General features: G+C 54.2%; 4 protein-coding genes across 4 annotated transcripts in view; 3 read left to right on the top strand and 1 right to left on the bottom strand.

The window, feature by feature from the left end:
• Window positions 1–735: 735 nt before the first annotated feature.
• On the top strand, window positions 736–2,745 carry ENH_00065180 (Rhoptry kinase family protein ROP25, putative; the record flags this gene model as incomplete). Its single annotated transcript, XM_013577275.1, has 1 exon — window positions 736–2,745. One exon carries the CDS (start codon window positions 736–738, stop codon window positions 2,743–2,745), a length of 2,010 nt encoding a protein of 669 aa, XP_013432729.1.
• Window positions 2,746–4,527: 1,782 nt separating this feature from the next.
• On the top strand, window positions 4,528–6,129 carry ENH_00065170 (Rhoptry kinase family protein ROP30, putative; the record flags this gene model as incomplete). The annotated part of the gene is made up of 1 exon (XM_013577274.1): window positions 4,528–6,129. The coding sequence occupies one exon, from the start codon at window positions 4,528–4,530 to the stop codon at window positions 6,127–6,129; it is 1,602 nt and encodes a 533-aa protein (XP_013432728.1).
• Window positions 6,130–8,119: 1,990 nt separating this feature from the next.
• ENH_00065160 (hypothetical protein, conserved) lies at window positions 8,120–10,498 on the bottom strand (the record flags this gene model as incomplete). The annotated part of the gene is made up of 7 exons (XM_013577273.1): window positions 8,120–8,240; window positions 8,375–8,443; window positions 8,575–8,626; window positions 8,916–8,999; window positions 9,249–9,296; window positions 9,445–9,549; window positions 10,132–10,498. 7 exons carry the CDS (start codon window positions 10,496–10,498, stop codon window positions 8,120–8,122), a joined length of 846 nt encoding a protein of 281 aa, XP_013432727.1.
• A 1,263-nt stretch (window positions 10,499–11,761) lies between these two features.
• Window positions 11,762–14,653, top strand: part of ENH_00065150 (glycosylphosphatidylinositol anchor attachment 1 protein, putative) — a gene marked incomplete at both ends in the record, with an annotated part of 6,852 nt that continues 3,960 nt past the window's right edge. The window contains 5 exons of the mRNA XM_013577272.1: window positions 11,762–11,916; window positions 12,299–13,344; window positions 13,565–14,041; window positions 14,194–14,285; window positions 14,589–14,653. The exon at window positions 14,589–14,653 is cut by the window's right edge and continues 3 nt beyond it. Coding sequence (XP_013432726.1) covers window positions 11,762–11,916; window positions 12,299–13,344; window positions 13,565–14,041; window positions 14,194–14,285; window positions 14,589–14,653 — 1,835 coding nt within the window. The remainder of the gene's footprint in view (window positions 11,917–12,298; window positions 13,345–13,564; window positions 14,042–14,193; window positions 14,286–14,588) is intronic.

The following is a 14,653-nucleotide window of genomic DNA, read 5'->3' as shown; positions in this document are numbered from 1 at the left end:
GAGAGGAAGGCATCGACTGGTGTCGCCGGAGGGGTGGGTCGCTAGCGGCTTTGCGAGGTGACCCCGACTCGGACCATGAGTACTACGTATTAACTCGATGTGCGAAACACAGGCCAGACAGCAACTTAAAAGACTTTTTGATAAATCATTTAAAAACTAAAACCATTTAATTCGATTGCAACTTGTGGGACGCACACAATGAAGCCTGCTAGCAGGCGGCTGGCGACCAGCGGTCCTGCAGCGGTTCAATTTGTCGCAGCAGAATGTGCCGATGCAACTTTTAAGGCTTCAACAAAATGAAGTTTGTTAAAATTTAGTCTGCATTTATAAATCAAGTATATTGCGCAGGCGTGGATGAAACGGGAGTGAATCTGCATAACGGCTTGCGGCTACCGTGCCTCGCTGGTCTGACCCCCTGGCCCACCTTGCAGCCATGGCTGACAGCCATCACGAAGTCGAGAACTCCTGCCGTTGTTAGTGACTTATTTTTCCTCGTTGAAAAAACTTATTTTTAGGCTGCACTCAAATGCACCTCGACAGATATGGCCACGTAGATCTCGTCGGAAACTGCTAAGTCTCGATCTGTTCTCTGCGTTGAGCGCAGTCGTTTCAAGAGAGCCATTTTGGGCAGTTTTTCCCCAGCTGGAGCTCCTTGATACATCAGTTTTATTGGCTTTTTGAACCTGTTGTTTTGTTTGTTACCCTCCTCTCTACTGGCCGCGTTGTTCTAGCAAAATGCGGTCGGCTCTCCTTTTCGCGGTGTCACCCGCCCTGGTGTTCGGCTTTAAAACGGACCGAAGAGACATCAGCAGTTTGTCTCTCTTTTCATCACCTTCTTTAAAGATACAGGATGAGGGGGCCTTTGAGGCAGCTTCATTCCTCAACCGGCTGCGCGGAATCCCTCTGGGCATGCCTGCAGGAGCAGTATCCCCGCAGCAGCAGCAGATGCGTGGAGCTGAGCAGCAACGCATGCTCCTGGGCGATATGTATGGCAGACTGAGGGAGCGAGCTCCAATGCCCGTCCCTGCCAAGCCTATGGCTGTCGGCCACGCACCCCTGCGAGCAGCCCCACGCGTGCTTCCCCGCGCTCAGGTGGCCCAGCTAGCCAGGCCTCTGACCCCTGCAGCCCGTTTGATCAGGCCTGCAGCCCCTGCTCCTCCGATGGGAGTCCCTGCAGCCCAACTAGTTAGACCCGGGGCCCCTTTGGCGAGGATGGAAAGGCCCCTGGGGGCAGGCCTGGGGCCTCGGCCGCAGCCACGGCCGCTGCCCGGAGAGGCGAGGCTGCTGCGAATGCAAGCTCCGGCTCCTATGCAGGCCCAAGGAGTGCTAGGCAAGGGTGCTTTGCTGCGCACAGCGACAGTACTGCCTCCCCGTGCTGCTGCTGCTGCACCTGCTGCTGCAGCGCCTGCTGCTGGTGCTGGGTCGCGGCTGCCGGAGGCGCCTGCAGAGCTGCCTGCTGAGCAGCGGGAGCAAATCTTGAAGCAAATAAAGCAAGAGGTAGTCCAAGTAATGAAGCGGAATGTGGATGCAAAGGCAAGAGACAAAGAAGTGGCAGGCACAGCTGGACGACATCCTGTGGAGGATGTGGCCCACGCTGCGCTGGTCAAGATTAGCGGGGGAGGGGCGGCCGACGAAATAATCTTGACAAATATAACGGACCCCATCACGGGCACTGTGCTGCTGCCTCAGTGTTCAGTAAAGGAGCTGCGTGTGCTGGGCGTGGGCGGAATGGGCATGGTGTTGGCTGTGGGCATTGTGGGGGATGCGGACGCCGCGGTCTTGGGCTCGAAAGAACTTGCAATGAAACTCATGTACGAACAACTGGCAGAAGAGCCTTCCACCGTTCCCAGCGCTGCGTCTTTGCCCCCTCAGCTGCTGCGCAGTGTCGCCGATGGCCTCGAAGAGCTTTTCCGACAAGAGCTGGACCCGCTGCACACCGTCGCTGCCGCCGCCCAAGCCACTAAAGGAACCACTGGTCAGGCCGCGGTGTCTTCCAAGGCTATATCTAGCAGCAACCACTGGGCACTACCTCTGTACCAGGCATCTCTGGGGACGGGTGGCTCTGCAGTTCACGTGCACGGAGGCTTTGCGTTCCTCGGCAAAGTGCTCTTGTCTGAAATAATGCTGGGAGATGCAGCTTTGCTGATTTATGGGAGCACCTCTGGCATTCCAGTGGCGCGGCTTGGCATTCCTGCCAAGGAATACGTTTGTGGCGAGCTGATTGCAGCAACGGCGAAGCTGCATGATGCGGGCATGTGTCACTGGGACATCAAGCCTGAAAACATGCTCATAGCCGACAACGGGGATGTGTATTTGGCGGACTTTGGAATGAGCAGCAAGACCAACGAAAAGCGCAGCTGCGAAGAAAAGCTAACCCCCATGTACATGGAGCCTTCCCACGCAGCCTGCGCCATTAAGCACGGCTCTGTCAATCTCGACCCCAGGTATGATGCATGGTCTGTGGGTCTCAGCTGCTATATCCTTCTCACAGATGCAAAACTACTACCCTACGGCATGTCCACAGCCAGACATGTTACCCCTTTTCTCGCCAACCTAGACCCCAAAACCAACCCCAGAGCCCCTCCCTTCCTCAAGAACCCTGAAGACGAGCTAAAGGAACACGGGGTGTCGCCTTTCTGGGCTTCTTTAGTAGGCAGCCTCCTCAACAGGGACCGGACAGCCAGACCCATCCCGCAGGAAATTATTGCAAAGTACCCCCACTTTCCTTTGGAAAGCAGCGAGTAAGGGCCTGGCGGAGCTCAGGGCTCAGGGTTTAGACTGGGAGCTTATGTGTGAGGAGAAGCTTCCCATACAGAACAAGTGGCGGCGGTTTGGGCAGCCCATGAGAAACAGCTAGCTAGTTTCGGTGGCTAGCTGTGTTGTTGGTGGCTAGCAGCGAAACCGCGGGGTGTATGAACACCTCTTGGGGCCTGGAATTGTTTAAAAATACGTGAAGTCAAACACGTACGTTTTAGGTGCATTTTTACGTACTAAATCATTTATATTTTCTTGAACTGCACGCAAATGAATTTACCCTTGTTTGAAGCCGAAATGGATTCGCCATATATTGCGGCTCTTCGCCATTTATTTTTGATTTGGCTTTTGATGAAAACAGGATGAGAAAACCCTTTTTAAACTGAATTCAAGCAGTTTAGTTCTTTGTCTACTTCTACTTCAGATCCCTCAGCTCCCCCGTCATACTGCTTGCTGTTAGGGTTTCTGGTATTGCTGCAGTTGCAATGTTTTAGTATATTCAAGTCAGATGGTGAGAAATTGATGTTTTCATCTCAGGATTTAGGGTTTTCAGCGTCTTGGGTTCCACTCTTGGCTTGAGAAACACTGCTTCCTTCTTGGCTTGTTCGAGGTGGCTTTTAGATTCGGGAAGCAGTTTATGAATTCTTTATGATTAGAAGTATTCTGCACTTCTGTTTTCAATAATTAGAGAGGAAGTAAGTGCATTTGGTTTCTGGCTATTAGTTCTGCCTGCCTTGTTTGTTTGGGATGGCAGTCCTCCGCAGCTAGATCTGCTGTTCATCTAGCTCTATTTCAAATGCATTTATCTTGTTTATTGAGGAATAAATTGAGGAACTTTTGGAAAATATGATAATTAAAGAATTGACTAGCCCACTTTGTTCGTTATCAAGTTTAGGCAGGCTTCTGTAGCAAAGGATCATCAGTTGAATTTGATCCAGCAAGCAGCGCCCAGTATAAAGTGATTGCAGCCAAAAAATGTTCTGAGGAATGCCATACTTAATTAAGCAGAGTCAATCATTTTAAAAGACAGAGACAATCGTGTTTCTGGGCAGCAGTGCAGCACGGTACTGTGTCGGCGCTGCTGTCGCCGCCCATATATAGGCAAGACTGTAGAACCCGCAAAAAACGCCCACAATTACACCACTAAACTAAATATCATAAGCAATTAATGCAATTGAAAGCAAAAATAAACGCGAAACGCGAACACATTATCGTTTTAAGAAGGAAGTACCTCAGGGACAAGCCAAGGTAGCGCCCTACCCTACTGCCTTTTCTTCAACTATTCCTATTTCCCTACCTTTCTTCTACGTACCCTACCTTAAAAAGTTAAAGATTAAAAAAGAATCTCAGGTTTCAATATTTAGCGCAGCCGCCTGAGAATAAGTGAGGAGAAATGTATCTCATCTATCTGTCTACGGCTCGGGCTGCACTTGAGTGCCCCGGGGTTTCGGGGGATCGGTTTTTTCTGTTCCTGCTCACGCTTGGGTTAATTGGCAAAGCATGAATATGAAAAAGATGCTTTAAGCTTATTTCGAAAGAAATTAGATTTCTTCCTTTAATCCTGGGAAAGCTGCAGCTGCACTGCTGGCGCCCAGCACAGCACCACCCCCCCTTGTCGGAGGCCGCTGGGAACGCGGCACGCCGTGCCATGTTGGCGCGTGTGCAAACACAAATGTTCTAAATCCTATTTTGAACATAAAATAGAATTGAAATTTATTTTATTAGTTTAAGTGCCTCGTTCTACGTAAAATACGCGAACTCAGCTCCGGGCCCATGAGACTTCTTCTGTTTCTGGCGGGCGCGCTCGCGCCCGCCCTTGCCTATGGCCACCCACCGCCACAGAAACCAGAAGTCGAAGAAATAGCTGACTCTGAAGGCAACAACACTTATCAAAGGAGCCCCGCAGTGCCCAGGACCTTCGCCGAGGTTGCCAAAGCTGTGCGGCGAGGGCGGGCGGGCTCAAAGATGAGTTTTGCTGACGTGGTATTGCAGGTGATGCGCGGCAAGAAGTCCGCGGACGGCAGCAGCAGCAGCAGCAGCAGCAGCGGCGGCGGCAGCGGCGGCAGCGGCAGCAGCGGCGGCACGAAATACCTGCGAAAGCCGGAGCCGCTGCCGCGCCCGCAGCAAGCAGTTGTCGAGACGATGATGACCAACAAGGCGGCGAAGACCAGCGACAAGAAAGCCTCCGGAAAAGGCAAAAAGCACAAGTTGGAGCACGTTTTGAAGGAAGTGCTTTCTCTGATGAGCGGCGGGAGCCCCGACTTGACCCTCTACAACGTGCGCGACGCCCTCACTGGCGAAACTGTCTTGAACAAATGTGTGGTGGATGTGACTGGCTTGTTGGGGGCTGGAGGCACAGCAGTGGTGATTGCGGTGTCTGTACGCCACAGCGCAGACGCCGAGGCTCTCGGGCTGGACGAGTTCGCCGTCAAAATGCCTTATTACTACTTGGGGGAGATGGAGCAGCCGCCGCCGCGGCAGCTGCTGCGGCTGGTGCACGAGGACATGCAGCTGATGCTGGAGACGGAGCGGCAGCCGCTGCGGCTGGCAGCAGCAGCAGCAGCAGCAGCAGCAGCAGCAGCAGCGGGAGGGAAGCCGACGGCGCGGAAAGTGGCTCGCCAGAACCAGTGGGTGGTGCCGCTGTTCGTGGCCACCGTGGGCTCGCCGAAAGCCTCGCTGCAGGTGCATCAAAACACCGTTTTTGGGAATTCAGTGCTGCTTTCCGAAGTCATGTTGGGAGATGGAGCGGATCTGCTGCACGAAAGCCCCCACGGCTTCCCCGTGGAGCGGCTGCCCGTGGAAGCCCGCGTGCAAGTTTGCCTGCAAGTGCTCGAGACGGTGGCGCGGCTGCACGCGACGGGCTGGTGCCACGCAGACATAAAGCCGGAGAACTTTTTGATCAGCAAAAGTGGCAAAGTCCACTTGGCGGACTTCGGCATGGCCGGCGAGGCCGGCGAGCGCAGAAAGTGTTCCGAGAAGATCACCCCCCTCTTCATGGACCCCTCCCACGCCGAGTGCTTCGTGCGCAAAGGCGAAGCCAACATTTCGCACAAGTACGACTCCTGGTCTGCAGGCCTCACTTGCTACGTCTTGTTGACCAACGGCAAGCTGCCCTTCAGGATCCGCACAGGCCGCGGCCTGGAGGAGTACTTGGCCATGTTGGACGCCACCCACTCCGCCCGCAGTCTCGCGCTGCCGCCGCCTTCCCACGCGCTGCGCGAAGTCGGTGTGCCCGCTGTCTGGGCAGCTGCTGTCAGCGACTTGCTCAACAGGGACCGCGCCAAGCGGCCCACCCCGCTGCAGCTGCTCGACAGGTACCCGGAGCTGCGCCAGGCCAGCGAAAGGCCCAAGAGGAAGGCCAAGGCGGAGGCCTGACGCCCCGCGCCTGCTGCTGCTGCTGCTGCTGCTCCTGCTGCTGCTGCTGCTGCTGCTCTTGTTTGCAAATTCGCTTCGGCCGTCTGCAGCTGTCGCTTCCAGTGATTCGGGTTTTATGGTCACGGCGGCGTTTGGTGCTACGCAATGTGTTTTTGAAGAAACGAATTCGTCACGAACTCGTTTATTCTTCACCACCGCTTACTTTTATGCTCTTCTTAGCTGCTCTTAAGTAAGCGGGAGGCTCAGCTCGCTCCTGGGTGTGGGTTTTATTGGTTTTGTCTCAACGCGGCTCCGCGGCCGCCATTTTGAGGTACTCACAAAGGTTCTGGTTTGTTCTTTTTCTTTTAAATATGTTCGTGGCCGCTTCTAAGTATCCAGTGACTCGTTTAGTGCAAAGTGCACTTCTGCGTTACCTGCAACGGTGCATTTGTGCAAACGCGCAGGCATGTGGGCTTCGCAGCTCAAAGCCACTTCAGTTGTACGACTTCCGTGTATATTGCCGCCATTTGAATAATTGAAAGCAGATTGTTGATCTTAATGCTTTGATCTCAAACTTGTGTAAACCCTAAACTCTACAGTCTTCTCAGCTTTCGCACTTCCGAAGCTTTGAATGCGTGGATCTTTCCTGAAAATGTTGCACTGCATTTTCTTCTATCAGTTGTATTGCGAAGAAGCGCGTTAATGCCCATTGAAGCAATCACAGATTTTCAAGTCTTGTTGTTTTGCTCCTGGTGCGGTGGACTTAAGGATATTTTGTTCATGTTGCAGCTGCCTCGCCTGTGTGAGCACTGAGCCAAGCTTTAATTCTGACAACTTTCATTTATACTGAGAAATTTTAATTAAAATATCTTTTTAATTTATCTATGAAGCAACCGAACTGATTTAATTTGTATCCGGCGGCGGAAAAAACAAGACACCGAATACAGGTTTCCAGTTCTCTGAAAGCACCATTTAAATCAAAACAAATGCAATTGTCCCGTCCAAAAAATATCATACAACAGAAAATATGAATTACACAGTAGAACGGATGCAGAAGGCCATGAGCAGACTGAAATAAGGCTAAGCACACATGAGCAGAAGCAAATGAAATGGTTTAGCTGAGTGCCTTTGTTTGTCCCTTTTAGGGCAGACTAACGCTGGATTACCCACATATTGGTGAAGCTATTGCAGGCCAAACATAAAGGACAGCAAACAATTAGGAGCAACGATAAATTGGTTTCAGCTTCTTCTTGCCTACTTCCCCTCATTGCGTTGGGGACTTCTCTGCACTTAGAGCTCTTCCCTTTGCGTTATTTGAAAATGTGTACATTTGTATTGGACATTTCATGGATCAAAAGAAGTACTCGCGTCCTCGTGAAACAAAAAAAACACATAAATACAGATATTGTACATATAAGTGCACGTTGATAGAGATCTGCACATATTTACACAGAAATGTACCCACATATGTATATGTGTTTATTAATTTATTAATATAAATGTGTTTGTAAGAATACAAGCTGGCACAAAATGCATTTTAATTCGAATTTACTCCGAATCTGTCCCATTTACTTCCAGGTACTTCCACTGCAAGTCTTCTGTGGCAGCTGCATGTTGTTGCTTTCACTACTCATCACTGCTGCCCGCAAAGGCCATTTAACTCCATTAAATAAATGAATAATCACTTCTACAATTTGAAGGCGAGATAACTGCCATTCAAGCAGACACATAAAGTGCCTCCAACAAAACTGCAAGGAAAGCCGTGATGCATAGCAAGTGAGTGGCGGAAAAAAAGTGATAAATGGATGAATAAGATGAATTGGCACACTGGAGTGACAAAAATAAACTTGAAACAAACTGGGAAGTTGAAGTCCAGTTCGACTATTTCGTTTCTGGCTTGAAACCCGCAAAAGTGAGGCGCGGCGCAGCGCTGTACTGCTGCTGCAGCGTTCGCAGCAGCAACAGCAGCAGCTGCAGCAGCAGCAGAAGCAGCAGCACCAGCTGCAGCAACTTAGGGTATTGGCTGAGGGGCTCTGATGTGTCCTTCTGGCAAGGGTTTTCCTTCCTCGTGGTGGTACAACCGAGGATGGCGCCAGCGGATTGCCTTGCGGTACTGCAGCACAGACCCTCGGCTAAACCCTAAACCCTAAACCCTCAAAAACCCTAACCCTCAAACCACAGGTCAGGATGCATGAGAACAGCTTTTAAACTGCAAGAGATGTTTTTTAAAAATGGTTTTGAGGGTTTAGGATTCGAAAAAGTTCACCTCTGAAACTTCCTCGTCGGGAATAAACCCTTTAAGGCACCCTGGTCGGTCATCGGGGTCCGCGTAGTGCTGCACAGCCCAGAGCCAAACCCTAAACCCTAAACCCTAAACCCTAAACCCTAAACCCTAAGCCCTCAAGGTATAATCTTCGCTTCTGAATTGCACTGCGCGAGAAACTCAGTGAAGTTCCCTCATTTACCTCTGTTATGAACTTCACTTGGGCTTCGGGGTACACTGAAGTTATCATGTACCTGCAGCCGCAAATAAACCACCCGAATGAAACCCTAAACCCTCACCCCTAAACCCTTTGACCGAAATTCCGAGCAGTAAACCCTAAACCCTCGGGCCTCCACCAGCTCTCCGGCCTACGCGAAGTTGTTCTGGGCAAATGGCAGCAGCAAACGCAAATACAATAAACCCTGTTGGGGTGTACGTACACCTACGCGAAGTTGTTCTGGGCAAATGGCAGCAGCAAAAGCATATAGAATAAACCCTGTTGAGGTGTACGTACACCTCAAACTTGCCTGGCCCATTCCTTAACCCCCAGGCGGTGCTGCAGGGGGCCTTGAAAGACAAATGCGAATTGGCCGTCGCATGCAGACAGCAGCCGCAAGATGCCGCTGCCCTGCAGCAGCAGCGCAGCAGCAGCACAGCAGCGTTGCAGCAGCAGCAGCAGCAGCAAGACGGCGGCTGACGTCGGGCCGTCGTGCATGCCGCTGCACTACTGCAACAGCAGCAAAAAACGCAGCAGCAGGAGGTATAAAAGCAGCAAGGGAGGTAGCTACACTCAAATGATCAGACGCGAGCAACAGCAGCAGCAGCACGGCAGCTGCAACACAGCAGCAGCAGCAGCAGCAGCAGCAAAAAAGCATACGTCTGGTCTGGTGAAGGTAGGCAAGACGTTCTCTATCTTTTTCACTTCCTGTCCATACACCCCAAATACAAAACAAGGCGAGGCAAACGCAAGCGCAATTCAGTGCAACATCTGGCGAGCGAAAATCACCAACAGCAGCAGCAGCAGCAGCAGCAGCAACAGCAGCAACAGCAGCAGCAGCAGCGGATTTGCTCACGTTCGGGTCTATTCGAGTGCCACCTGCTGCTTCTTCTGCAGTCATTTTTGTGTCTGCTGCTCTCCCAAGCCCCTCCTCTTCTATAAAGACCAGAGTGCCTTCGCGCTGGTCAAAGAGCCTGCAGCAGCAGCAGCAGCAGCAGCAGCAGCAAAGCAGCGGGGGCAGCAGCTGCAGCAGGAGCCGAAGCAACGCGAGTCCAAGCAGCATAGAGGAATTTGTTGCTGCGGCCACGGTCACAGGAAGAAGCTACATGTGGCAGCAGCACCTGTGACAGCAGCAGCAGCAAACGCAGCAGCAACAGCAGCAACAACAGAAGCAACCAGCCGCTTCGGCCGCAACAGCAGCAGCAGCAGCAGCAGCAAAGTCCGCAAGAAATGCCGCAACAGCAGAGAGGGCCCTCAAAACCGCTGCAGCGTCTAGAAGGTGCAGCAGCAGCAGCGGCAGCAGCATCAGCAGCAGCAACAGCAGCAGCGCCACGATCGCTGCCAGCAGCAGCAACCGTGGCAGCACCCCTACCGCTGCCAGCAGCAGCAACAGCAGCAGCAACAGAAGCAGGACCCCCCGCCCTGCCAGCGGCAGCGAGAGCAGCAGCACCACAAGCAGCCCCCCCACTGCTCCCAGCAGCAGCAGCAGCAGCAGCAGCAGCAGCAGCAGCAGCAGCAGCAGCAGCAGCAGCAGCAAACGCACACTCTCTGCGACAGCAAATTGGCCGTCTGGTAGTCAAAGGCAATGTTGGGCTGCTGCTGTCCAATTTCGTAGGCGAAGTCCACAGAGGCCCTGCGGCCGCGGGCGGGCCCGTCGTCGAACAGCGGAATGCCAAACGCATGCAAGCTGCTGCTGCTGCTGCTGCTGCTGCTGCTGCTGATTTGGCTGCTGCCTTTGCTGCTGCTGCTGTTGCTGCGGCTGCTGCTGCACCGTCTGACAAGGGCAACGGCACGTTCTTCAGTCTACTGCGCTTCAAGCTCCTGCAGCCTGCAGGGCTGTGCTGCAGCAGCAGCAGCAGCAACAGCAAGAGGAAAAGACAGTGCAGCAGCTGCGGCACAGGGCCTCTCATTGTTGCTGCCTGGCCATGGGCCCTCACGCCCTAAAAACATATTTGCTACATGCTGCTGCTTCTTGCTGCTGGAGCTGCTGCGGCTTCTGCTGAGGCCGTTGCCACCTTTTATGCTGCTGCTGCTGCTGCTGCTGCTGCTGGTGATGCTGCTTCCAGTGTTGCAGCGCCCCAGCTGCTGCGGCTGCCGCCGTTGTTGTGTTGTTGAAGTTGTTGCAGTCCTGCGGCTATAACTGTTGATGCAGATCTTGCACCTGATGCTGCTGTGTCTGCAGCTGCTGCTGCTATTGTTGCTGCTGCTGCAGCAACACAGTTAACTCACCGTGAGAGCAGCAGCAGCAGCAGCAGTAGTAGCAGCGGCAACAGGACCGCTCCTACGCCCCCAACCAAGCTCTTAAGCAATCAAAAATGTAAATTAAGAAAGAAATGCAAATTTAAAGTTGTTAAGAGACTATTTTATCTCCGTTTGTTCAGCTGCTGTCGGCTGCGGGGCCCTCCTACCGCTGCGCATGCGCTGGCGCAGAAGACTTTGCTGCACTGTGTGTTAAGCCCTCTTGGGGAAAGCAGCAAATAAAAAAAACTAAATAAATTTGAAACTGAGGTGGCTGCTGCTTTTCAAGTCAGCCGGGGGACTGGCCGTGCTCTATGCGCGGCTCCATGCTGCGTGTCTCGCTGTTGCTGCTGTTGCTGCTGCTGCTGCTGCTGCTGCAAGCTGTCAATGACCGCTGTTCAGCTCAACTGCAAGCAGCAGCAGCAAACAGAACTTGAGGCGAGCAAGCAGCAGAGGTGTAGAGTGGCTAAATAGCCGGGAGAAACGCAAGAGCAAGACCAGCAGCTGCAGCAAAGTTATGACGGCAGCAGACCCAGCAACTGCAGCAGCAGAACCTGAACACACATAGCCTGCAGCAGCAGCAAAGCGAGTCATAGAGGCTTCAGCAGCAACAACTGCAACAGTACCCGCCCAGTCGCGAGGCTGAGCAACGGCAGCAGCAGCAGCAGCAGCAGCAGCAGCAGCGACAGCAAAGCTGGCCCTAGCGACAACAGCTGCAGCCACAAGAACAGCAGCGGCAGCAGCAAGAGAAAAGGCAGCAGCAGCAGCAAGAGAATCGGAGGCAACGGTTGCAGCAGGGGATCTAGAACCAGCAGCAGCAGCAGCAGCAGGGAGAGAAACAGCTGCAGCAACAGCTGCAGGAGCAGCAGCAGCAGCAAAGTCAGCAGCAGCAGCAAAAGCAGCAGCAGCAGCAGCAATACTGGCCGGCTGCGCCAATGAGTCGCTTTTCTCTTGAGGCCTGGCGCCGCTTTGGCCCCAAAAACCTCATCAGGCGCCTTCGCCTCAAAATCCGCAGCAGCAGCAGCAGCAGCAGCAGCAGCAGCATCAGAAGCTTAAGCAGGGAGGAAAAGCTGCAGTATCTGCTGCGCAGGTTAAGGCCCTTGTCGTAAGTTTTCTTTTATTCTTTTGCTGCTTCTTGTTTTGCTGCTGCTGCTGCCGTCTCAGGTGTATCTACAGCTCGTGTTTCTGCAGCGTTGCTGCCGCACTGCGAGGCTCACACTCCTTTTATGTCTTGCTGCTGCTGCTGCTGCTGCTGCCGCTGCTGCTGCTGCTGCTGTAGCCACCTGTGCTGCCCGGGGAGATATTCTTGCTGCAGCTGCTGCTGTTGTTTGCTCGCTGCATCTGCAGCCCTGCTGCCGAGCTGCTTGCTTCTGCGGCCGCAGCAGCTGCTGCTGCTGCTGCCAGGTTCATGAGTACTCGTGCTGCTGTTGCTGCTGCTGTTGCTGCTGCTGCTGTTGCTGCTGCTGCTGCAGCCCGTTGCTGTTTATAGGCGGCCTCTTTTACCTGTTTTGTCTGCCCTCATGGCCGCACTCCACAGAAGTTGAAGAGCATGCATTTGCTGCTGGGCAGCATGCAGCAGCAATCCGGAAGCCTGCGACTCCTTTTGCTGCTGCTGTTCTTTCGCTGGCCTCATTTGTCTACCTCAGACTCGAGGCAGCAGCAGCAGCAGCAGCAGCTGTTCCTGCTGCTGCAGCAGCAAGTCATGCTGCTGCTGCACCCTCGCCCTGCTTCTCTGGCCCCCTCAAGCCATCTCGCTATCCCTTCATCTTTTTGCCAGAAAGCAGCTTACGCCCAAGGATGCAGCAGCAGCAGCAGCAGCAGCAGCAGCTGCAGCAGCAGCAATGCACAGAGCAGCAGGCGCCTGCTGCTCTGCGTGAGCTGCATGCGCTGTTTGCTGCTCTGCAGCTTGAGTCTTCCTTGCAGCCATTTTACCTGGTGGAGTCTTCAGATGCTGCAGCAGCAGCAGGAGGCACTGCAGCAGCAGCAGCAGCAGCAGCAGGAGCAGCAGCAGCTCCGCCAGCTGCTGCCACGCTGCACTTCAACTTTGTTGCAGTTGCCCGAAGCAGCAGAGGGGATGGACAGGAAGCAATTTTGTTTCCCTTTCTGTATGACTTCAATGACCCGATTGCCGAGCCTGCTGCAGCAGCAGCAGCAGCAGCAACAGCAACAACGGAAGCAAGTGCAGCTGCACCCAGGGCGGGCGCAGCAGCAGCAGCAGCATTTGCTGCTGTGGTGCAGCACCTGCTGAAAGCAGCAAACATAAACGGCGCAGCAGAAGCCTCCGCCCCAGCAGCAGCACTCAGCAGGTTTGCTGCTGCTGACTGGCTGCTGCTGCTGCAGCAGCTGCCGCCACTAGACGGGCTTATGCAAGGAATGAAGCAAGAAGGCGTGCGGGTGTCTGCTCGAGTTGCTGCTGCTGCTGCTGCTGCACTTACTGTGCAGCTGCAGCAGCACTCTCCGTGGCTAGCCAAGGACGTCATCATTGTTGTTGCAGATAGGCAGCTGCCTTATGCTGCAGGTACCGCTGCTCCTGCTGCTGCTCCTGCTGCTGCTGACCGTGTTGCTGCTGCTGCAGTTGCTGCAGCATTCTTGAAGCTACTTCAGGTGTTTTCTGCTGCACGGTAGCTACTCGTGCAGCAGCAACGGGAGCAGCAGTCCCAGAAGCCAGTTTATCTTGCTGCACTGTTTCTGCTTGTGCTCTGCTGCTGCTGCTGCTGCTGCTGCTGCTGCTGCTGCAGGCCTGCGTGCTTTTGCTGAGTACTACTTCAGGGGGGCCTCTGGGGGCCTTCGGCAGCCACCAGGGGGGGGCCCCTGGGGGCCCCCAGTTCCTGTGCATGTGGGTACTGTGCTGGAGCTGAGCAGCTACGTCCCTGTAGACGCTGCGCTTCCTGCTGCTGCTGCTGCAGCAGCAGCAGCAGAAGCAGCAGCGGCGTTTCAAAGGGAAACAGATAGGATCGAGGCAGACACAGATGAAGCAGCAGCAGCAGCGGCAGCAGCTGCTGCTAATGCTGCCTCGCTCTCAGCAGGCGCCCGCTGGACGGACCCGCATGTGCTTCCGCGCAAGCTGACGCTGCAGCAGCTGGCGCCGCTGCAGCTGTTGCTGCAGCAGCAGCAGGAGCAACAGGGGCAGCAGCAGCAGCAGCAGCAGCACCATATTCGCGGCGACTTAGTGCTGCCCGACTTCGGCTCTTTAAGCTTTGTCCATGTTGACTTCGGTACGTGCCTTTGCTGCTGCTGCTGCTCGGTGCTGCTGCTCTTGCTGCTGCAGTTGACGTTGCCGATGCTGCTGCAGTACATGGTGCGGCTGCTGACGGTCGCATGCAGACTGCTGCAGTTGGTGCTGCTGCTGCTGCTGCTGCTGCTGCAGAAGGTGCCGACGGGCAGGTAGCGAACGAAGACATAGCAAATGTTTTGATAATGGAGGCTCGCAGCGAAGCCGTTCCCATGACTCTGCGCAGCGTAGGCGCTGCTGCTGCTGCTGCTGCTGCTGCTGCTGCTGCTGGCTGCTGCGGCTTCTGCTTGATCTTGCTGGAACGTTTGGCATCAGCGCCGCAACGGCACAAGCAGCAGCCGCAGCTTCCTGCTGCTGCTGCTGCCTGTGCCCCCACAGTGACGTTTCCTGTTCGGTTTTGTGCTGTAGCTGCTGCAGCTGCTGCTTCTGCTGTCGCTGCACTTGCTGCTGCTGCACTTGCTGCTGCTGCACTTGCTGCTGCTGCAGCTGCTGCTGCCTGGATTGGGGCGCTGCGGTGTCTGTGTCTGCAGTTTTGGGAACAGGTTTGGCGGCCTGCGATTGGCGCGGGAGCCCACACTTCTGTGGAGCCCCTTTT

The sequence above is a fragment of the Eimeria necatrix genome, genomic scaffold (assembly GCF_000499385.1).
Source record: "Eimeria necatrix Houghton genomic scaffold, Enh_scaff59, whole genome shotgun sequence".
Lineage (NCBI taxonomy): Eukaryota > Apicomplexa > Conoidasida > Eucoccidiorida > Eimeriidae > Eimeria > Eimeria necatrix.
This window is presented reverse-complemented; position numbering and strand designations above follow the sequence as displayed.